This window comes from Pollachius pollachius (genome assembly GCF_949987615.1).
Source record: "Pollachius pollachius genome assembly, chromosome: 17".
Taxonomy (NCBI): domain Eukaryota; kingdom Metazoa; phylum Chordata; class Actinopteri; order Gadiformes; family Gadidae; genus Pollachius; species Pollachius pollachius.
Window position 1 is genome coordinate 16,567,078 of NC_136950.1, and position 22,875 is coordinate 16,589,952.

Consider the following 22,875-nt stretch of genomic DNA (forward strand, 5'->3'; position numbering starts at 1 on the left):
TCTGAGACCGACCCAGAGGAACCGTCTCAGAACACGGCCCTCTCTAGCCCTCCTGTCTCTTAGACCGACCCAGAGGAACCCCTCTCAGAACACGGCCCTCTCTAGCCCTCCCGCCTCTGAGACCGACACAGAGGAACCGTCTCAAAACACGGCCCTCTCTAGCCCTCCCGCCTCTGAGACCGACCCAGAGGAACCGTCTCAGAACACGGCCCTCTCTAGCCCTCCTGTCTCTTAGACCGACCCAGAGGAACCCCTCTCAGAACACAGTCCTCTCTAGCCCTCCCGTCTCTGAGACCGACCCAGAGGAACCGTCTCAGAACACGGCCCTCTCTAGCGACCGGCCTGACTGCCAAGGCCTGGAACATCAGGTCTCGTCTGAAGAGCTCCTCAACGTGTTCCTTCTGCTGGGAATCTCATAATCCTCATGGAAGGTTCTCTACTTTGTAGAGAACCTAACGAAGAACAAAACAAAAAAAAAAAAGCCTCAAATCGATGGCGGTCACCTCATCACCTCCACCCATGAGCAGGACTTCCTTCTTAGTGTAATGATTGTTTTCAATGTAAAAAAAAAAGGTTTCCTGACGATTGTTGAGCTGCATCTGCAGCAGGTCTCGAGGGGTCTCCAGGGGGTCTCCCTACCTGTTGAGCTGCCTCTGCAGCAGGTCCAGGCGTGACTCCAGGGGTTCTCCCTACCTGTTGAGCTGCCTCTGCAGCAGGTCTCGAGGGGTCTCCAGGGGGTCTCCCTACCTGCTGAGCTGCCTCTGCAGCAGGTCCAGGCGTGACTCCAGGTCGGAGCGCTGCTGGCGGTTCAGCCCGCGGAGGGGGGCGCTGGCCCGCGGCGGGGAGGGCAGGCTGCACCGCGGGACCTCCTGGTACTGGGGGCTGGCCCGGGTCTCCCCCCAGAAGCTGAAGATGTTGGACACGCCCGAGAACGCTCCTGGAGGGGGGCGGAGAGAAGGAGGGGGACGGAGGGGGATGATTCAAACTTTGGCCAAATTGTGAAATCTAACCTAACTCTGCTCTCCTAATGCTGCTGATTCACTGTGGCCTCGTTGTCTCTATCCTGAGCCAATCAGAGTGCTTTTTAAAGTGCTTTTTTGCTTTATATCTGTCATCTATTTGACTCTAAATACAAGATGAACCTTAAAATAGAACTTAGGAAATTATGCTGTGAGGCTAACGATATTGAACCACCACGGGTCCTGGTCCCGTTTTAAATCATCTTCTCGTGAGGCCCAAAGTCAGAGAACAAGGAGTATAGAGAAACTCTTGCATCAGTGGAAGAAAGCCAACTCTGTATTGATTTCCTTGTTATGTTTAGTACTGAGTATCTAACCCTTTATTATGGGGGTCTACCTGACAGTGTATCATGGTGTGTGTACTGTATTATTGGTGTCTACCTGACAGTGTATCATGGTGTGTGTACTGTATTATTGGTGTCTAGCTGACAGTGTATCATGGTGTGTGTACTGTATTATTGGTGTCTAGCTGACAGTGTATCATGGTGTGTGTACTGTATTATTGGTGTCTACCTGACAGTGTATCATGGTGTGTGTACTGTATTATTGGTGTCTAGCTGACAGTGTATCATGGTGTGTGTACTGTATTATTGGTGTCTACCTGACAGTGTATCATGGTGTGTGTACTGTATTATGGGGGTCTACCTGACAGTGTATCATGGTGTGTGTACTGTATTATTGGTGTCTAGCTGACAGTGTATCATGGTGTGTGTACTGCATTATGGGGGTCTACCTGACAGTGTATCATGGTGTGTGTACTGTATTATTGGTGTCTAGCTGACAGTGTATCATGGTGTGTGTACTGCATTATGGGGGTCTACCTGACAGTGTATCATGGTGTTACACTGCATTATGGGGGTCTACCTGACAGTGTATCATGGTGTGTGTACTGTATTATTGGTGTCTACCTGACAGTGTATCATGGTGTGTGTACTGTATTATGGGGGTCTACCTGACAGTGTATCATGGTGTGTGTACTGTATTATTGGTGTCTAGCTGACAGTGTATCATGGTGTGTGTACTGTATTATTGGTGTCTACCTGACAGTGTATCATGGTGTGTGTACTGTATTATTGGTGTCTACCTGACAGTGTATCATGGTGTGTGTACTGTATTATTGGTGTCTAGCTGACAGTGTATCATGGTGTGTGTACTGCATTATGGGGGTCTACCTGACAGTGTATCATGGTGTTACACTGCATTATGGGGGTCTACCTGACAGTGTATCATGGTGTGTGTACTGTATTATTGGTGTCTAGCTGACAGTGTATCACGGTGTGTGTACTGTATTATTGGTGTCTACCTGACAGTGTATCATGGTGTGTGTACTGTATTATGGGGATCTACCTGACAGTGTATCATGGTGTGTGTACTGTATTATTGGTGTCTACCTGACAGTGTATCATGGTGTGTGTACTGTATTATTGGTGTCTACCTGACAGTGTATCATGGTGTGTGTACTGTATTATTGGTGTCTAGCTGACAGTGTATCATGGTGTGTGTACTGCATTATGGGGGTCTACCTGACAGTGTATCATGGTGTTACACTGCATTATGGGGGTCTACCTGACAGTGTATCATGGTGTGTGTACTGTATTATTGGTGTCTAGCTGACAGTGTATCATGGTGTTACACTGCATTATGAGGGTCTACCTGACAGTGTATCATGGTGTGTGTACTGTATTATGGGGATCTACCTGACAGTGTATCATGGTGTGTGTACTGTATTATTGGTGTCTACCTGACAGTGTATCATGGTGTGTGTACTGTATTATTGGTGTCTAGCTGACAGTGTATCATGGTGTGTGTACTGTATTATTGGTGTCTACCTGACAGTGTATCATGGTGTGTGTACTGTATTATTGGTGTCTACCTGACAGTGTATCATGGTGTGTGTACTGTAATACGGGGGTGTACCTGAGAGGGCATTGCAGGTGTTCCCCGTCTTGGCGTCTCCGTCGGGGACCTGGCTGAAGCTCAGCGGGGGTGCCTGGACCTGCAGGGGGTCCAGCAGGGTGGACACGGGGGCCGGGGAGACCCCAGCAGGGTCCTCACCCTGTGTCAGAGCAGAGCCTCGTTAGTACACACCTCGTTAGCCCACACTCGTTAGTGGTCTGCTGTCTCAACAACGCGCTCAGACTACAGGAGCCGACAACAGGAACAGTGTTTACTGGGCTTCTGCAGCGAACACGATGAAGGATGTCTTAGGAAATGTAAAATCTGGTGGATGACTACTGGCAATGAGTCGAGCCAAATCCGTTTGAACGCAAGCCAACATCTTAACAGAGTTTAAATGTTTCTGAACAGCAGGGATAACATTGAAGCCTGCTAATGGCCGCGGGCAAAGCTGTGACTGTAACAAAAAACCAACTTCACTATTGTGTTGTCGGTTGCATAATTGTAATTATTGTAAAGGCATGGTGATGAGTGTATAAGTGAATGAGTGATGAGTGAATGGGTATTGAGTGAACGGTGATGAGGGAATAGTGAACGAGTGAACTAGTAAATGAGTGATAAGTGATGAGTGAACGAGTGAACGATTGATGAGTGAAGGAGCAATGAGTGAACGAGTGAACGGATGCATGCGTGATGAGTGAATGGGTGAACGAGTGCGATAGGAGCAGGGAGGGGAGCGACCTCGTCTCCGCTGGAGGGGGAGGACAGGGAGCTGCGCTGCCCGTCCCAGCTCGGCTTCAGGCCCTCCTCTGCCTTCTGGTACCCCACCGCCGACCTCCTCCTCCGCCGCACGGCCTTCTGGGACTTCTTGATCTCGCCGGCGTCCGCGTGATCTAGAGGCGGAGAGGAAGAGTGAAGAATGAGCGGGCTTCAAGGAAAACAGGGATAAACGCCAAAGTTGACTAATAGGGAGCATTATGGCCGGCATGTGGCTCAGGAGGTAGAGCGGGTTGGCTGGTAACCAGAAGGTTGCTAGTTCGATCCCCGGCTCCTCCCTGAGTGTCGGGGTGTCCCTGAGCAAAACGCCTACCCCTGACTGCTCCACACGAGCTGGCTGTCACCTTGCGTGGCTGACACCGCCGTGAATGTGCATGAATGGGTAAATGTTAGGCAATATTGTAAAGCGCTTTGAGTGGCCACGGGTTAGAATATTTCTGTATAAATGCAGTCCATTACTGAAGCTTGAGCGTTTTCTTCATGAAGGCCAGCGCTGATACGTATTATGAACATAGACAGTCCAATACTGGGGCCGTTGATCGTGTAGCCGTCGTTAAAGATAGACGAAAGGCTTACCTTTTTCTGTGCGCCGTCTGAAAGACAGCTTACGCCGCCGGAGTTTGTTGAAACCACCGCCGTCCGAGTCGTCGCTGGTGGGCGAGCCGGGGATCATGTTGGTCTGTGAAGAGATCGGGTATTAGAGGTCACTTCTACGGTCACTTACTCAGAGCTGACCAGACTCACTGCACGAGGTGAACCCACGGCCACATCAACATCGCTCTCTAACCGCTGCTTTGCTCTTCTGAGGCCACAACATCACATTTACATTACGCTTTTATCCAAAGTGCCTTACGTAAGTACATTTGCCAGAAGAAAGAAAACAATAATATATCGCTTTCGGTACAGTAAGGATGTTCATAGAACCAAGTAACAAGCACTTGCAATCATTAGTTTGACCCATTCCCTGTATACAACAAAGATAGCTAGGACATAACGCTACACCATGCCAAGTACAATTTTTAATTGCCAGGACGTACAACATACAATTAGTGCGTACATTAACTGCCAGGATGTACAATATGCAATAAGTGAATACATTAAGTGCTAGGACATACAACACACAATAAGTGCGTACATTAAGTGCCAGGACGTACAACACACAATAAGTGCGTACATTAAGCGGCAGGACATCTGAATAAACCCAAGAGGCCGCGGCGCATGGCGGGGCACCTACGTCTCGCAGGTTGAAGGTGATCTCCAGGTTCCCCCAGAAGTGCTCGGAGAACTCGGGGTACATGTCCAGCACCTCCTGGACGTCCTCCCGGAGGATCTTGTGGAGGTCGCAGTAGGTCAGGGCGCGCACATCCGCGTTGGACTTGCCAGGCCGCGCGTACAGGTTGATGGGTTCGCCGAAGATGTCGTTCTTCCCTGGAGGGACCGAGAGGGACGCAAGAGGTTTTAGTTTCCAGGAGAGCGCTGCACTGGGTCTCACAGCTGGAGACCCAGTCATGAGACTGACCCCAGAACAGCTTTCGTATTAAAGAAGTCTCGGGGAAGTCTGGCTTTACAAACACTACACTGCTGGAGAGTAATTCCTTATACAAATGGTACATTGGGTGAGAACTAAATGGGTGCAAATGGTAATTTGGTTGATTCAACATCGATGCATTGAAAAAGGATTCTGTTTCACAGGACAAGCCGTGACATGTCATGCATTATAATCAACATGTATCAAGTCGTCTTTACGGTGCTCTTCCTCCCCAGCGGAGGGCGCCATTGGAACGGGGGGAAACTATCCACAGGAGAATCATCTGAGCAGCACCACCCGACATCGCAGACGAACCACAACCCCTCTCCACCGAACCTCCTCCACCATCACCCCCTCACCGAGGATGGCCACCACCACGTCCCCCCGGAGGATCTCGATGGACCCCCGGGAGATGAAGTAGAGGGCGTTGAGCACGTCGCCGGCGTGCACCAGGGTGTCGCCGGGCGGGGCGTGCGTGGTCTTGAACTTCATGGCGAGCGCGCGCAGGCAGCCCTTGGTGGAACCCTTGAAGGCCTTGCAGTTCTGCAGCAGCGTGCGGTTCAGGTGCAGACAGATGTCCGCCTGCAGGCACTCGGGGAAACCCTTCAGCACCTGGGGGCGGGGAGAGGGGGGAGGGGAGAGGGGAGAGGAGAGAGGGAAGAGGGGAGAGGGGAGAGGGGAGAGGGGAGAGGGGAGGGGGGAGAGGAGAGAGGGGAGAGGGGAGGGGGGAGAGGGGAGAGGAGAGAGGGGAGAGAGGAGAGGAGAGAGGGGAGAGGGGAGAGGGGAGAGGGGAGAGGGGAGAGAGGGGAGAGGGGAGAGGGGAGAGAGGAGAGGAGAGAGGGGAGAGGGGAGAGGGGGGAGAGGGGAGAGGGGAGAGGAGAGAGGGGAGAGGGGAGAGGAGAGAGGAGAGAGGGGAGAGGGGAGAGGAGAGAGGGGAGAGGGGAGAGAGGAGAGGAGAGAGGGGAGAGGGGAGGGGGGAGAGGGGAGAGAGGGGAGAGGGGGGAGAGGAGAGAGGGGAGAGGAGAGAGGGGAGAGGTGAGAGGAGAGAGGGGAGAGGAGAGAGGGGAGAGGGGAGAGGAGAGAGGAGAGAGGGGAGAGGGGAGAGGGGAGAGGGGAGGGGGGAGGAGGGAGAGGGGAGAGGGGAGAGGGGAGGGGGGAGGGGGGAGAGGGGAGAGGGGAGAGGGGAGAGGGGAGAGGAGAGAGGAGAGAGGGGAGAGGAGAGAGGGGAGAGGGGAGAGGGGAGGGGGGAGGGGGGAGAGGGGAGAGGGGAGAGGGGAGAGGGGAGGGGGGAGGGGGGAGAGGGGAGAGGGGAGAGGAGAGAGGGGAGAGGAGAGAGGGGAGAGGGGAGAGGGGAGAGGGGAGAGGGGAGAGGGGAGAGAGGGGAGAGGGGAGAGGGGAGAGAGGAGAGGAGAGAGGGGAGAGGGGAGAGGGGGGAGAGGGGAGAGGGGAGAGGGGAGAGGAGAGAGGGGAGAGGGGAGAGGAGAGAGGGGAGAGGGGAGGGGGGAGAGGGGAGAGAGGGGAGAGGGGGGAGAGGGGAGAGGAGAGAGGAGAGAGGGGAGAGGGGAGAGGAGAGAGGGGAGAGGGGAGAGGGGAGGGGGGAGAGGGGAGAGAGGGGAGAGGGGGGAGAGGAGAGAGGGGAGAGGAGAGAGGGGAGAGGTGAGAGGAGAGAGGGGAGAGGTGAGAGGAGAGAGGAGAGAGGAGAGAGGGGAGAGGGGAGAGGGGAGGGGGGAGGAGGGAGAGGGGAGAGGGGAGAGGGGAGGGGGGAGGGGGGAGAGGGGAGAGGGGAGAGGGGAGAGGGGAGAGGAGAGAGGAGAGAGGGGAGAGGGGGGAGAGGGGAGAGGGGAGAGGGGAGAGGGGAGAGGGGAGGGGGGAGGGGGGAGAGGGGAGAGGGGAGAGGGGAGAGGAGAGAGGGGAGAGGGGAGAGGGGAGAGGGGAGAGGGGAGAGGGGAGAGGAGAGAGGGAGAGGGGGGAGAGGGGAGAGGGGAGAGGGGAGAGGGGAGAGGGGAGGGGGGAGGGGGGAGAGGGGAGAGGGGAGAGGGGAGAGGAGAGAGGGGAGAGGGGGGAGAGGGGAGAGGGGAGAGGGGAGAGGGGAGAGGGGAGGGGGGAGGGGGGAGAGGGGAGAGGGGAGAGGGGAGGGGGGAGGGGGGAGAGGGGAGAGGGGAGAGGGGGGAGAGGGGAGAGGGGAGAGGGGAGAGGAGAGAGGGGAGAGGGGAGAGGGGGAGAGAGGGGAGAGGGGGGAGAGGGGAGAGGAGAGAGGGGAGAGGGGAGAGGGGAGAGGAGAGAGGGGAGAGGGGAGAGAGGAGAGGAGAGAGGGGAGAGGGGAGGGGGGGAGAGGGGAGAGAGGGGAGAGGGGGGAGAGGAGAGAGGGGAGAGGAGAGAGGGGAGAGGGGAGAGGAGAGAGGGGAGAGGTGAGAGGAGAGAGGGGAGAGGGGAGAGGAGAGAGGGGAGAGGGGAGGGGACTGGTTAGAGACGACCTGTATAAAACACTGTATCAATGAATCCTTTCATATTAAACTCGTAAACAACCAAATCATTCCCCTTTTTTATATGATTTATTTGTTAACATATGTGCATGTATGTGTAAATGTAAATATATCTATTTTGTGATTACATTTTTGTTGATTTTCACTTTTTCTTTCTCATTTTCTTTCCCATATTAAAGAGTTACGGGTCGTGGAAGGTACTCTCAAAAGTCAACTTTCACATTATAAATAATTAATAACTAGTTCAGACGGTCATAACAATGAATAATTTTTGCACAAGTGAACACGTCTCAGCATGAATAACTTTTAGTCAACAAAACCATAACTACAAGAGCCATGTATCCCTTTCTGTCTGTTCTCTGTCTGAAAGAGAGAGAGAGAGAGAGAGGGAGAGAGAGGGAGAGCGAGAGAGAGAGAAACAGAAAGAGAAAGCCGGAGAGAGAGATGAAGAGAGAGAGAAAGAGAGATGCAGAGCAACAGAGAGAGAGAGAGGTACAGAGAGGGTGAGCGACAGCAAGACGTGTTCCGGTCCTGGTTCACCGGCCGGTCCCGCGTCGAACGCTGTGGTACTCACGGCGTTCATGTCGATGCCGTTGGTGTAGGACCAGGCGTGCTGGAAGTACTCCTCCAGCCGCTGCCTCAGAGGGTTGGGGATCTGGTGGAAGCGGATGAACTCCCGGACCCGCAGCATCTGGGTGTGGTAGCGCGCCGTACCCGAGTACAGCCGCTGGATGATGGCCGACACGTTGCCGAAGATACTGGCGTACATCAGGGCTGGAGGTGGGTGGAGGAGGGCGGAGGGGGGAGTCAGAGCCACCGTGGAGATGGAGAAGATAAAACAGGGCAGATGATGGGGGGGAAGGATGTATGGACGACCTTTAACCTCTGCTAGTTCCCCTCACCATCACAGCAACATAACACATCATGGTTTGCCCTGTGTGTGTGTGTGTGTGTGTGTGTGCGTGTGTGTGTGTCAATCAAATATCGCTCTTCAGAAATGGCCAATCACAGGAGAGCCCGCCCTGCCTTGGTTCCCTCCACCATAATGCCAAAATTAAATTTGAGCGAGAGAGCGGAACATCATTCGCGAGAGGCTGTTAGGCGCAAGAGGCTTTTTTGTGCGACCGCAGTTATTCCCCCTCCTCGCTTGCAACGAGGTAATGCTCTTAGGGCTGGGTATTGCCAGGTACCTCACAATTCAATTCAATTAAACTCTTTAGGTCTTGAATCGATTTGATATCGATTCGATTCGATTCGATTTGATATTGGTCCAATTGCTTGGATATCGATTCAATAATACGTGCAGATGACAAAAATACCGACATTTTATTTAGAATTAACCATTTCAAAATGAATTAACCATTTCATTATGCTTTAACTAGCAAAAAGGGAATACACAATTGTATAGTATTGTTCCTGAGCTAAACTTGCAGCATAAAAGTAATAATCATAACAAATGTAAAAGGCCATGAACATTTAGGCATACTCGCTTCTAGATTACAGTGACTGAGTATGCCTCTGTTTTATTTTTATTTTTTTTAAATTCTGAATCGAAATTGAATTGAATTGAACAAACAAATTGCAGTGCATTGATGAATCGATATTTTTACCCAGCCCTTAATGCTCTCGAGGAGCTGTTTTCCTTGCTCGGTGAGCAGCGCTCTGAGTGCTCGCGCGCGCAGAGATAATTTGCACGCTCGCAGTTAATATCTACGCGTGTGAAACAGTATAATACGCCCGAATGCATGTTTTATCACATAATTGCTTTATGGCACTAATGTGTCGCCATACCAACCCAGTGCATCGGGCATCAACTGCTTTTCCAAAATAGTTTTCTTTACGGTTATTAATGTTTTATTACTGCAGTTAATTAAACGTGTAGACTGTCGCCTGACAACGCAGGAAATTACTTCATGGTGACATGGGTATAATTAACGACCCAATTAAATCAGAGGATATTACATTGTGTTGCTGATATCACTGAAACTAATGTGCTGCAATCTTTTTCCATGATGTGTACCATGATAGCTTGATATGATTGATTTTTCCACCGCCAAAGGGAGATGCCTCGATGTAAAACAGAACTTAAAGAATTAAGAGCCAAGAAAAGATGAAGTGATTGTACGACAAGGTTGGTAAGTAACCCACGAGAGACAGTTTGTAAGAACCAGGCTGAATGCAAACATAGTGGTTGAAACTCCCTGAGAGACAGGAGGTATGAAGCAGGCTGAAGCACTTCCATCCTGGTCCACAGAGAGAGGATGAGTGACTGAATGACCACCACCCACCTGGAAGTCTCCCCGTCACACCGCTCTTCTATTTCTCTCCTCCACCTCCTCTCCTCCACCTTCTCTGCACTTCCTTCTCTAACTTCGTCACCTGCATCACAGGTCCTCTCCAACCTCCCTCACCTGCTCCTCTCACCTCCTCGCTGCTCCTCTCACCTCCTCGCTGCTCCCCTCAGCGTGTGTGAGGGTAGGACTTACATCCTGGTCCATACCCATACCCAGGGGGTATGGACTAGGCTAAAGGACTTACATCCTGGTCCATACCCATACCCAGGGGGTATGGACCAGGCTAAAGGACTTACATCCTGGTCCATACCCATACCCAGGGGGTATGGACTAGGCTAAAGGACTTACATCCTGGTCCATACCCATACCCAGGGGGTATGGACCAGGCTAAAACACTTACATCCTGGTCCATACCCATACCCAGGGGGTATGGACTAGGCTAAAGGACTTACATCCTGGTCCATACCCATACCCAGGGGGTATGGACTAGGCTAAAGGACTTACATCCTGGTCCATACCCATACCCAGGGGGTATGGACCAGGCTAAAAGACTTACATCCGATGAGCATGACGCAGATGGAGAAGATCTTCTCAGAGTTGGTGTTGGGCGACACGTTCCCGAAGCCCACGCTGGTCAGAGAGCTGAAGGTGAAGTAGAGTGCAGTCACGTACTTATCCTTAATGGACGGACCAGAACCTAGAGAGAGAGAGAGAGAGAGAGAGAGAGAGAGCAAGAGAGAGACGGAGAGAGAGAAAGGGATGGAAAATAGGTAGAGAGAGACAGAGACGGAGAGGGAGAGAGTGTGAAAGTGAGTGAGTGTGTATTTTGAGCAACTGGTATAGAGTCATTGCAATGTGTGTGTGTGTGTGTGTGTGTGTGTGTGTGTGTGTGTGTGTGTGTTGCGTGTGTGTAGTTTGGTACCTGGTATAGAGTCGTTGTAGTGTTTCCCCAGCTGATCCCCCAGAGAGTGGAGCCACCCGATGGATCCGTTGCGCTCCACGTTACCGATGGCGTACCTGGGGGGTAGCCATATGAGAGACCATTTAGTCGTGTTTTCATCGCACAACACATGTTCAACAAAACGCAGCGCAGCATAAGTGAGGATTGGAGATGTGTAGTTCATGGGATACCATCTCATGAGACGTTATTCTCCTTTGAATCTAATAAACTAACTTCAGTTTGCGGTGTTCAGTGTAATCCCTCAGGATGGATGGAGGGTTTGCAGCAGCATAAAAAAACTGTTTTAACAATAATAATACAACTAATTATGAAACATGGAGATCACTACATTCCTCTTCAATTTCTCTAAGGCTCTTAGTGTGGATGTTGAGGACTCTAATGGTGGATATAGAGGACTCTAAGGGTGGATGTTGAGGGCTCTAAGGGTGGATGTAGAGGACTCTGAGGGTGGATGTTGAGGGCTCTAAGGGTTGATCTTTGGAGGCTCTAGGGCAGTGGTATTCACTATTTTTTTCAGGAGAGCCGCACTGACAGGACGACGTCAACAGGAGAGCCATTTTTACCGCAAAGTATCAAAAGCTATAAATCCAGTCATAAATAAGTATGCCTGCTTAATAATATGTCCTCCCTGAAGCAGTGTTTCCCACAGAATTTTGTGAAACTGTGGAGGGAACCCGGTCCTTAGCGGGGTCCGGGGGCATGCTCCCCCGGAAGAAAATTTGGTACCTTTTAACCTGGAATGCATCAATCTGGTGCACTTTGAGAGGAAAATTAAGACTTGTGTGACTGTGTGCTATTTTCTGGAATAATTTGGAGACACTGGGTCACATAACATGGAAGCTATTGAAGAATAAGTTAATAAGAATAAGTCCATCCAAAGAGCACATTCTCTCTTGTTATGCAGGAAAACCGCCAATCTGGCAACCCCGCTGTCAGCGTAGAGCCGAGCAAGTTTAAAAATATTTTCTAGACAAGGCTATATTTCCACATGTTGATTTATTTTTTAAATAATTGTTTGTATTGTTTTTTTAAATATCTGTATTCACTGCATGATCACATCACTGTATATTTTTACCGCCATGCGAGCCGCAAATAGAGGCTTGGCGAGCCGCATGTGGCTTGCGAGCCGCGCAATGAGTAATGCTGCTCTAGGGGATGGTTGTTGAGGGCTCTAAGGGTAATGTATGAGGGCTCTAAGGGTGATGTATGAGGGCTCTAAGGGTGGACGTATAAGGGCTCTAAGGGCGATGTATGAGGGCTCTAAGGGTGGTGTATGAAGGCTCTAAGGTAGATGTATGAAGGCTCTAATGGTGGATGTTGAGGGCTCTAAGGGTGATTGTTGAGGGCTCTAAGGGTGGATGTTGAGGGCTCTAATGGTGAATGTTGAGGGCTCTAAGGGTGGATTTTTAGGGCTCTAAGGGTGATGTATGAAGGCTCTAAGGTTGATTGTTGAAGGCTCTAAGGGTGTATGTTGAGGGCTCTAAAGGTGGATCTTGAGGGCTCTAAGGGTGATTGTTGAAGGCTCTAAGGGTGGATGTTGAGGTCTCTAAGGGTGGATGTTGAGGGCTCTAAGCGTGGATGATTAGGGCTCTATGAGTGGATGTTGAGGGCTTTAAGCGTGGATGATTAGGGCTCTAAGGGTGGATGTTGAGGGCTCTAAGCGTGGATGATTAGGGCTCTAAGGGTGGATGTTGAGGGCTCTAAGGGTGGATGTTGAGGGCTCTAAGAATGGATGTATGGGGCTCTAAGGGTGGATATAGAGCGCTCTAAGGGTGGCTGGTTACCAGATGCAGGCCAGCCAGTGGGCGATGAGGGCGAAGGTGCACATGAGGAGGAAGAGGACGGCGGCGCCGTACTCCGAGTAGCGGTCCAGCTTGCGAGCCACACGGACCAATCGCAGCAGGCGGGCCGTCTTCAACAGGCCAATCAGAGTGGTGGTCTGATGGGTCGGGAGGGAGAGAGAGAGAGAGAGAGAGAGAGAGAGAGAGAGAGAGAGAGGAAGAGAGAGAGCGAGAGAGGAGCGAGAGAGAGACACAGAAAGAGAGACAGACAGAGAGAGAGAGAGGTGAACACAAGGTAGGGGTGTTCTATTCCCACAGTGCACATAAAACGAAATAAAGAAACTAAAAAGTCCCTTGTGCTGTGACCCCAGAGTTAACAGAGGGCCCTGTATTCTAGGGGCCCCGGGGCCCCGACCTTGGGTCTGAGTCAGGAGCTGTGAGGCGGTGAAGTTTGGAGGGGAGGGGGAGGGGGGGCTGGTCTGAGATAGAGTGTGGTTCTGGGTGTGTTTGAATGTCTTGAGTTAGTGTGTCTGTGGGTTTGTGTGTGTGGGTTTGTGTGTGTGTGTGTGTGTGTGTTTGAGTGTCTTGAGTTAGTGTGTGTGTGTGTGTGTGTGTGTGTGTGTGTGTGTGTGTGCGTGTGTGTGTGTGTGTGTGTGTGTGTGTGTGTGTGTGTGTGTGTGTGTGTGTGTGTGTGTGTGTGTGTGACTGTGAGCTAGTGTGTGTGCCCGCTGGGTAAATAATGGCCCTGCTCTAAAGAATATCTCCTCTGCTCAGCTCAGCGGACCTCAGTACCGCCAAGACGGACCTGGCATCTGTCCTACAGTGCTGCCCTCTGACATAACACCACCCCCCTGCCCGAAAGTCTACCCTTCACACTCTTCCTCCATCTTCTATCCTCCTCCTTCTCTCCTCCACCAACTTTCAAAGTACGGCCAATGTCACCTCCATCACGGGTCCTCCCCTCCCTTCCTCACCTCCTCTCCCCTCTCCCACCTCTCACATCCTCTCACTTCTCTTTCTCCTATCTGACATCCTCTCCTCTCTCTCTATTCTCTCACACCGCCTCTCTCCTCTCTCACATCCTCTCCTCCCTCTCTCCACTCTCTTTCCACTCTCTCTCCTCTCTCTCACCTCCTCTCGTCTCTCTTTCCTCTCCTCTCTCTCTCCTCTCTCACAGCCCCTCTCTCTCGCACCTTCTCTCTCTCCTCTCTCTCTCCCTCCTCTCTCACCTCCTCTCGTCTCTCTTTCCTCTCCTTTCTCTCTCCTCTCTCAAACCCCATCTCTCTCTCACCTTCTCTTTCTCTCTCTCTCTCACCTCTCCCTCCTCTCTCACCTCCTCCCTCACCTCCTCTCCGTTGCGGTAGATGAGCAGGTCAAAGGGGATGGCGGCCACCATGTCAATGAGGAACCAGCCCTTGAAGTAGTGCACGGCGATGCGCAGCGGGTGGCTCACCACCTCGTCGTTAGCGTTCACGTACGTGGTCCTGGCGGGGGGAGGAGAACGTGAGCTGGGAGGGTTCTGGTTGATGGTTGAGGGCCACAACACTAGCAAAGAGGGCGCTACACCTACCAGGAACGCTGATTATTCCAGCATAACTTTAGTCCTTCAGGTGCAGTACTATAAAATCGGAGAACTGTAAAATCATAAATCAACAGTCTATATACCGTGACCTTGGCTAATGAAACAAACACAACTATCTCACCCCATAATGTCCAATCATTTTACAATTAATGATTAAACCATGACCATAAAACCATAAAACTAGCATAATTACATTCCAATGCTCTAATTATCTAATTAAAATGGCGGCAGGCATTGTGATGTAAAACCCACTTTTCTTACAAGCCCATATTAGATGTTTTCAGCTCTTCATAAATCACACATGAAGGGGAAACTCTCACTCACAGAATCTAGTTTGCCTTATTAACAAGACCAGTAAAAATATTTGTCATCTGTTCTTTCAATATGAGATGAATTTAGGTAGTTCTGTGAAAAGCAGAGGTTAAAAATAACTGAACAAATACTGGAAAGATGTGCTACCTGTTCATCATTTCTCGGCTTTTGTTTTCGAATATTAGATTTCCTCTCATGCAATAAAACAGTAACTCTCGGTTTGGGGAAAATGATTTGAAAGCAAAAACAACAAAGAAAAGAACAGCTCAACATTCTTTCCGAAGGACTCCATCTCTGCTCCTCTCCCTCCTACCAGGAGAGCTGCACGAGTTTCTGCTCTAAATGAAGGTTGCTACAGGAGACTGATTAAGGCTTTTCTGCCTGTTACTCATTCAAAGGTGGCCTTAGCCCTGAGCCTGCTGGGTAATAGCCTGGCTGCTGCCAATTCCAACTCTTTATAGAAACAACAGTATCTTGTACAATAAGGAGCATGGTGTATTTTTCTGCATGGATATTTAGTAAAAACTCTCAGTGGATATAAACATCTGGTTTGGTATCTGTACCTTTTAAAATAACTAGGTCGCTTTCACCAAATCAGCTGTCAAATCTACACATCACAACGTCAGTGTCAGATATTTTAATCAAATTGTACATTATTGAATGAGAACGTGTTGAGTGCAGCTTTGAACAGCATGTGGAAGGTCTCAGACCTGAAGTTGATGAGGATGTCGATGATGAACATGATGTCCACGATGAGGTCCACCACGTTGAGAGGAGAACAGGAGTAGCCACAGCTCTGCAACGCCGCCTCCTCCTACACAAGAGGAGAAGCAGAAGAGAGGAGAAGGGAAGAGAAGGAGGATGGACCAGAGAGGGGTGAGGAGAGTACCAGAGAGGAGAAGAGGGGTTGGGTTTGGAGAAGAGTGTACATTTATATTTAGGGCATTTAGCAGATGCTTTTATCCAAAGCAAATTACAATTACTACATTTTTCAGAAGAAAGAGAAACAACCACATAACGCTGTCGGTACAGTAAGGATGTTTATAGGACCAAGTGCCAAGCACCAACAACTGTAGGTTAACCCATTCCCTGTATACAACAACTAGGATAAGACGCTACACTATGCTAAGCCGCTATGCTAAGTGCTATCTTTCTAGTTTATTCTTGAATATTTTTATATTTGACTAGTGCTAGGTTGGCAGGCCGGGCCCCACCGTGTCGTTGAGCAGGAAGGCGGCGGAGTAGGGCGTGAGGATGGCGGTGTAGATGACCAGCAGCAGGATGAGCCAGTCCCACACCGCCTTGAAGGGGCTGTAGTGGAGCACCGTCCACTTGTGGATGCGCGGCGCCTGGAGCTTGTACTCCGGAAGGACGTCCGCCCCCAGGGACAGCACCTGTAGGGTGGGGAGGATAGGACCAGGGCCGGGACACGGACCAGGACCGGGACCAAGATCAGGACACGGACCGGGACCAGGAGCAAGACCAGGCCCAGGACCGGGGGGAGACATGGCAAGGGACGGGGGGGGGGGGGGGGGGGGGGGGGGAGGAGCGACGGCCACAGAGGAGGAGACTTTGAGTGCTTTGCAGATCAGCGCATAGCGCTATGCATTCAAAATGGAGACTTGTATGATGGAATAGGGGTTGGCATAAAGAGAACAACGTGCACATGCAAGACAAGCCCCTATACCGCAGGCACGCACACACACACACACACACACACGCACACACACACACACACACACACACACACACAGACACACACACACACGCACACACACACACAGCCTCCTTTAACAGCCTTTGTGCATATAGGAGCTGTATGAAATATACATTGACGCGTGGCGCTGTGTGCCTCATGTTGTACCACGACAGCCCCGTCCTTCTGGAGCTCTCAGCCCAGCACATGTTTCTAAACGTCACAGTGCTCGTATCTCATCTGGAACAGGAGCTTCACTTACACTTCAAGGTAATCCTTGAGGTACACCGACACACGCCCGCCCACACACACACACACACACACACACACACGCACACACACACACACACACACACACACACACACACACACACACACAGACACACTATATCCACATACTGTATCTGTCTTTCTGCTCTTAAATCAGTCATATAAAGGCACTAACTCTACTTAACCCTCTCGCTCTCTCTTTCTCTCTCTCGCTCTCTCTCTCTCTCACTGACACACACACATACACACACGCGTGGCACACGTAAATGCACACACACATGTGTGTGTCTGATTAGACTCAGCTCTGAATTGCACATGAGGGAAGCTTCTGTAAACATTTGCTCGGTGTCGACTCGGATGAGGAGACTCTCAGATGAAACCACCCAGCTTCATGCTGCTGCAGAACCACTCATAGGCAACAAGACAAGACCCCAGTAAACCCATTTTGTTAGCTTTGTTAACGCTTGTACCAAATGAGAAGTTGGCTCAAGAGCTAGCAGGCTCAAGCTTCGTGTCCATGATAAGTTGGCTAAAGAGCCAGCAGGTCTAAGCACCATGTCAATGACAAATTAGCTCAGGAGCTAGCAGGCTTAAACCCCTTGTCCATGATAAGTTAGCTCCAGAGCTATTAGGCTTAAGCCCCTTTTCCATGATAAGTTAGCTCAAGAGCTTGCAGGCTTTAACTCCATGTCAATGATAAATTAGCTCCAGTGCTAGGAAGCTTAAGCCCCATAGCCATGATAGGTTTCAGCTCCAGAACTAGCAGGCTTAAGCCCCTTGTCCATGATAAGTTAGCTCCAGAGGTAGAAGGCTTAAAACCCATGTCTATGATCAGTTAGCTCCAGAACTAGCAGGCTTAAGCCCCTTGTCCATGATAAATAGCTCTAGAGCTAGCATGCTCAAGCCCCACGTCCATGATAAGTTAGCTCGGGAGCTAGCAGGTTTAAGCCCCTTGTCCATGATAAGTTAGCTCAAGAGCTAGGAGGCTTAAACCCCATGTCAATGATAAATTAGCTCCAGTGCTAGGAAGCTTAAGCCCCATTGCATGATAGGTTTCAGCTCCAGAACTAGCAGGCTTAAGCCCCTTCTCCATGATAAGTTAGCTCCAGAGGTAGAAGGCTTAAAACCCATGTCTATGATCAGTTAGCTCCAGAGCTAGCAGGCTTAAGCCCCTTGTCCATGATAAATAGCTCTAGAGCTAGCATGCTCAAGCCCCACGTCCATGATAAGTTAGCTCGGGAGCTAGCAGGTTTAAGCCCCTTGTCCATGATAAGTTAGCTCAAGAGCTAGGAGGCTTAAACCCCATGTCAATGATAAATTAGCTCCAGTGCTAGGAAGCTTAAGCCCCATTGCATGATAGGTTTCAGCTCCAGAACTAGCAGGCTTAAGCCCCTTCTCCATGATAAGTTAGCTCCAGAGCTAGCAGGCTTAAGCCCCATGTTCATGATAAGTTAGCCGCAGAGCTAATAGGCTCAAGCCCCAAGTCCATGATAAGTTAGCTCGGGCACTAGGAGGCTTAAGCCCCAAGTGCATGCTCAGTGTCAGACTTAGCCATGTATTGCAGACGTGGGGGTCACAGAGGCTACCAGAACTGTTGGGCTAGCCGCGAGGCAGCATGAAACGCCCATCAGCTACAGCCAGGGGATTCAGAACAGAGATCCCTCAGAACTCACCAAGGTTCTGACTTCTAAGTGGATGTTAGCTGGTAAAGGAGGCTGCAGACTGGAAGGATGCCTGATTGGCAGGCATGCCACTGAGCAAAGCATGAGCATAGCATGATGGAGCACAATATGCCAAAGCACTCCTCTCTTCTCCTAGTTAACTCTGCAACTGATACAATTTCTTCAGCTGTTTTACAACTTCAAATGCATGCTTCTGATTCCTTTAAGGAGCAACAAAGAGGCATATATCTATAGTGGAGCAGAGAGACTGGCTGCCTTCTCTCTCTCTTTCTTTTACACCCCATCCCAATTCAACCTTCTCTTCCAATATTCATCAGGAAAATCTCCCCAAAGGAAGGTCTTCTCCCCTGCATCTGTCAATCTCTGTTTCAATACATCTCTCTGAAGACTTTTCTTTGAGCTCTCTGTATAGTACGAGACTCTCTCGGTCTCGGTCTCTCTCGGTCTCTCTCGGTCTCGCAGTCTCTCTCCTTTATTCTGTGGCTTGAGTTTGGCTTTAGTTCAAACTTCATTACTTTAACTTTAAATATTTTCCACTTCAACTTTCAACAGCTGACATCCTTGTATAATTTCCTTCACTATAGAGCCGTTGGATGTCCATCCGCGACGGAGGAATCTGTTAGAAGGAGTTCCTATGGGAGGCATAACGCAAAAGGTTTCTGTATATGCAGACAATGTACTACTCGGCATCTCTATTCCTCTCAGCCCTCGGCCGACAGCACTCTCAGAATGGAAAACTTGAAGAACTGTTCTGGGTGTAAACCCAATCTCAACAAAGTTGAGCAATTTCCCATCAATATTTTTCTCTTTCAAGTAGTTTCAGCAGAGGTGGATTGGCCTTCGGGAGGATCGGGAGGTTTCCCGTTGGGCCGGCTCATTTATGTGGGCTGTGGCAGCAAAATCAGTGCAAGGCCGGTACGGAAAGCTCCCAGTATGAAAAAGTGCCCCACTCCGCCCCTGGGTTTCAGTGTAGGTTTCTAGGCATTGTTATCAACATATTGATCAAGCTCTTTTTAAAGCCGACCTCAACCCTCTATTAGATAAATGCAGGGATTATCTGAATCAATGGTCGACCCTACCCTATCAGGAATTGGGCAGATTAATTTAATCAGCATGATAATCTTAGCCAACATTTTCTACCTTTTCCAAAACGTCGGTGTTTCTTATAGACGTCTAAACGTCGTCTCACAGCCCAAGCAGGCTAAATCGAATTACGAACGGCCATCGGTGAACATTGAGCAGTCCTCTGTGCTTAACCTCGCCAGCTGTTCAAAGACTGTGAATAAACAAATACTATGAAGACATTCACATCAACACCCATACACACACACACACACACACACACACACGCACACACACACACGCACACACACACAAATATGGACAGAGACGGACAGCAGAGTGTGGGTGGGGATCACATGATTCTCCCTGTGTGTTCTCAGGGAGTTCTCAGATACATAAACGCACACACAAAGATACACAAAGACACACATACTGCTGGCAGTGGGATGAACACTACTGTAATTCAGATAATTCTCAGAGTCACCGTCAACCCAGTTGAAGACTTGTCTTTGTGCTTTCTTTATATCTTGCACACATTCTTTCTCTCTCTCTCCCTCTTTCTCTCTGTCTGTCTCTCTCTCTCTCCCTCTTTCTCCCTCTCTCTCTCTCCCTCTCCCTCCCTCTCTCTATCTCTCTAACTCTCATTGGGACACTGATGAACAAAGCCTCTCCTCTTTCTCCAACCCATTCCCCCATCATTGAACTCCATCCTAAATTTAGCGGTTCTGAAATGTTAAGAGGGGTCAGGAGGCCACAGCACGCTCTCTCACTCTCTCTCTCTCTCTCTACTCTGATAATAAACTTATATTTTAATCTGTATTTTAGCTCGTACAACATCTCACACATCCCCTACACTCACATACCCCCCCCCCCCCCCACACACACACACACAGTCTGTAGTTGTTCCTCTCTGAGCAACAACCAGTCTGTGCTCAATGCTTCAGGCCTTCTCCACAGTACAGCTTGCGTGGGATTTAGGGAGATCTAGACACTCGTGCTCCTGTTTCTACCTCTCTGCGCTGATACCACTAGCTGCCTTCGTTTAATACTGCCTGCCAAAGTAGGCGATCACCGTGCAACCACTGATCATTTGCCCTGACTGTTACTGCGTCTGCCAAGCTCTGCACTGTTTATCCATTCTATATCATCCTACGTCGTGTTGTGTTCCCGGTAATCCATCGGCTAAGGCTCACCTAGAACAAGCAGCCAGTTTGGCAGACATCTGTTTTGCAGTGAAAACTCCTCCATTAACAACGACACTGGGGAGCTGTTCTTCACCACCACGTTTCAAGGCACTCTGCGCTGTTCCTTTTGGCCCGACGATCAGAGGAATCGAGGCAAACTGCGTGGGATCAGAGCTGCAAAAGGCAATCCAGTTCGGAATGGATCGTCCTGCTCTAATTGGTCAAAGCAAAAGTACTTATTTTTCTCACCGTGTGCCTCTCCAGCACCGGCCTATTTCTGGGCTGCCAAACTCTTGCATAATGGGAAACTCTAGCAGCGGTTCCATTTCCGAACAATGGGGTCCACTCAGGTGTCAACCAGGAGTGTGGGCGGCAGAGATAGAGACTCACGGCCCGCACACACACCGCTATCAGATGGGAGAATATCTGACCAAACACAAATCAATGTGGGCTCAAATCTCGGTCGGGTTTCAGCAGTCTCAATTATTCAACAAAAACATATTGCGTGAGCGTGATACATTTTTAACGCGCTGGCTCCCAGCTTCGTTAAGGAGATCTGCTCTAATTAAACCGGGGCTATCGTGACATTGTTAGAAACAGGGCACTGTGAATGCAATCCTGCGACACACAGGTTGTTCGGAGAAGCCACTGATACCGTGAGTCCCGGATACAGAGTTAATGTCCTGGCCCTCGGCTTCACACACGACAGCGAGCCGGGTTAAATAGGTCACAGCATCTCACTGTATCCCATCGTACAACCTTAACACTGATCGGAATTCAAGCGCACACGTAAAATTATGGGGAAAGCAGTTGTTCAGTTCAGATGGTGCAATTACAACAGAGCATAGCATTAGCCTGGTTGTTAGCCCCGTTGTAAGCCTAATTGTTTGCCCGGTTACTAACCGGTTGTTAGCCCGGGTGTTAGCCCGGGTGTTAGCCTGGTCGTTAGCCTGGTCGTTAGCCTGGTCGTTAGCCTGGTTGTTAACCTGGTTGTTAGCCTGGTTGTAAGGCGCCAAGGCGCCTGGTAACCAAGTTGACGAGATTAAAAGTGACAATTCAGGGAAGCCTCGGAGCCAAACAACACGAGACTATAAACAGAACAGAGGAGCGGATATCTGCAGCTGGAGAGCGAGAGTATTGGCCTGTAAGCCGCTGCTCTCCTCTGGTAGAGTGTCTCTACCGTCTCTCTACTGTCTCTCTACCGTCTCTCTACTGTCTATCTACCGTCTCTCTAAAGTCTCTCTACCGTCTCTCTAAAGTCTCTCTACCGTCTCTCTAAAGTCTCTCTACCGTCTCTCTACCGTCTCTCTAAAGTCTCTATCGTCTATCTACCGTCTCTCTACCGTCTCTCTACCGTCTATCTACCGTCTCTCTACCGTCTCTCTACCGTCTCTCTACCGTCTCTTCCCCAGAAGCATAGCGACTCATTCTCCTCCATCCAGGGGATCGACCCGCATGCATTCCTCACAGCTCTACTCAGATACTCTACGAGCAACACCTGGAACACCAAGCATGTCTCTGGTCCTTCTTCCTGTCGCATGTCAGCGTAACGAACAAAACGCACAGAAACGCACACGCACGCACGCACGCACACACACACACACACTAAACAACCGTCAGATCTCTCGGCCCACTGCTCCCCTCCCCCCTCACCTCTCCCCCCTCACCTCTCCCCCCTCTTGGGTCGCGTGGCGGGTGTGGTCTGCCCGGCAGAGCGGGGGTCTCTGCATGGTCTTGGGATCACCGTGGTGACGGCGGCCTAGGCGCGGCGTGCGGTGCCGGTCGCGGCCCCGGAGTCCCGGGCGGCGGCTCTTGGGGGGGTCTCGGGGGGCGCGGAGCCACAGGACGTGGCGGGGGAAGGCCGGCGGCGGGGAGGAGGCGTTGAGCAGCTGAAGGAGGAGAGGCGGAAGCATGGTACCCCCCGGGGGCCCGCTGTTCACGCTACCGGAGGGCCCGCCCCCTTTCTCCCCCACGAGGGGACGGGTGAGGAGGGTGGGGGGAGGACCAGAAGGGGAGACGCACACCAGGAGGTGACAAGGGGAGGAGGCGACGCCAGGAGCAGAACAAGCATGCTGGGCTCCAACGCTGGGGTCAGAAGTCTTCTCGCTCACATACTCCTCTCCCTCGTGCAGCTAATGCTCCTCCTTACTCCTCCTTGCTCCTCCGCACCGACCCCCTCATCTTGTTTGCTCCAGCTCTGGGGGGGTTTCCTCTGGTGGAATGTTCTTCCTCACACGCACTCCTCGTCCTCGTGCTGCTAATGCTCCTCCTGACTCCTCCAAACTCCTCCAATCCCGACCCTCTCCTCTCCGTGGCTCCTGCTCTGAAGGGCTTCCTCTTCTGGATCT

At 50.8% G+C, this 22,875-nt stretch overlaps 1 protein-coding gene across 1 annotated transcript in view; it reads right to left on the bottom strand.

Moving 5' to 3' along the window:
* Positions 1-22,875, bottom strand: part of kcnh2b (potassium voltage-gated channel, subfamily H (eag-related), member 2b) — a gene marked incomplete at both ends in the record, with an annotated part of 135,673 nt that overhangs the window by 2,274 nt on the left and 110,524 nt on the right. The window contains 13 exons of the mRNA XM_079754957.1: positions 748-937; positions 2,937-3,075; positions 3,657-3,808; positions 4,269-4,371; positions 4,927-5,120; positions 5,580-5,832; positions 8,278-8,477; positions 10,554-10,694; positions 10,920-11,014; positions 12,743-12,897; positions 14,073-14,223; positions 15,344-15,447; positions 15,848-16,027. Coding sequence (XP_079611083.1) covers positions 748-937; positions 2,937-3,075; positions 3,657-3,808; positions 4,269-4,371; positions 4,927-5,120; positions 5,580-5,832; positions 8,278-8,477; positions 10,554-10,694; positions 10,920-11,014; positions 12,743-12,897; positions 14,073-14,223; positions 15,344-15,447; positions 15,848-16,027 — 2,057 coding nt within the window. The remainder of the gene's footprint in view (positions 1-747; positions 938-2,936; positions 3,076-3,656; positions 3,809-4,268; positions 4,372-4,926; positions 5,121-5,579; positions 5,833-8,277; positions 8,478-10,553; positions 10,695-10,919; positions 11,015-12,742; positions 12,898-14,072; positions 14,224-15,343; positions 15,448-15,847; positions 16,028-22,875) is intronic.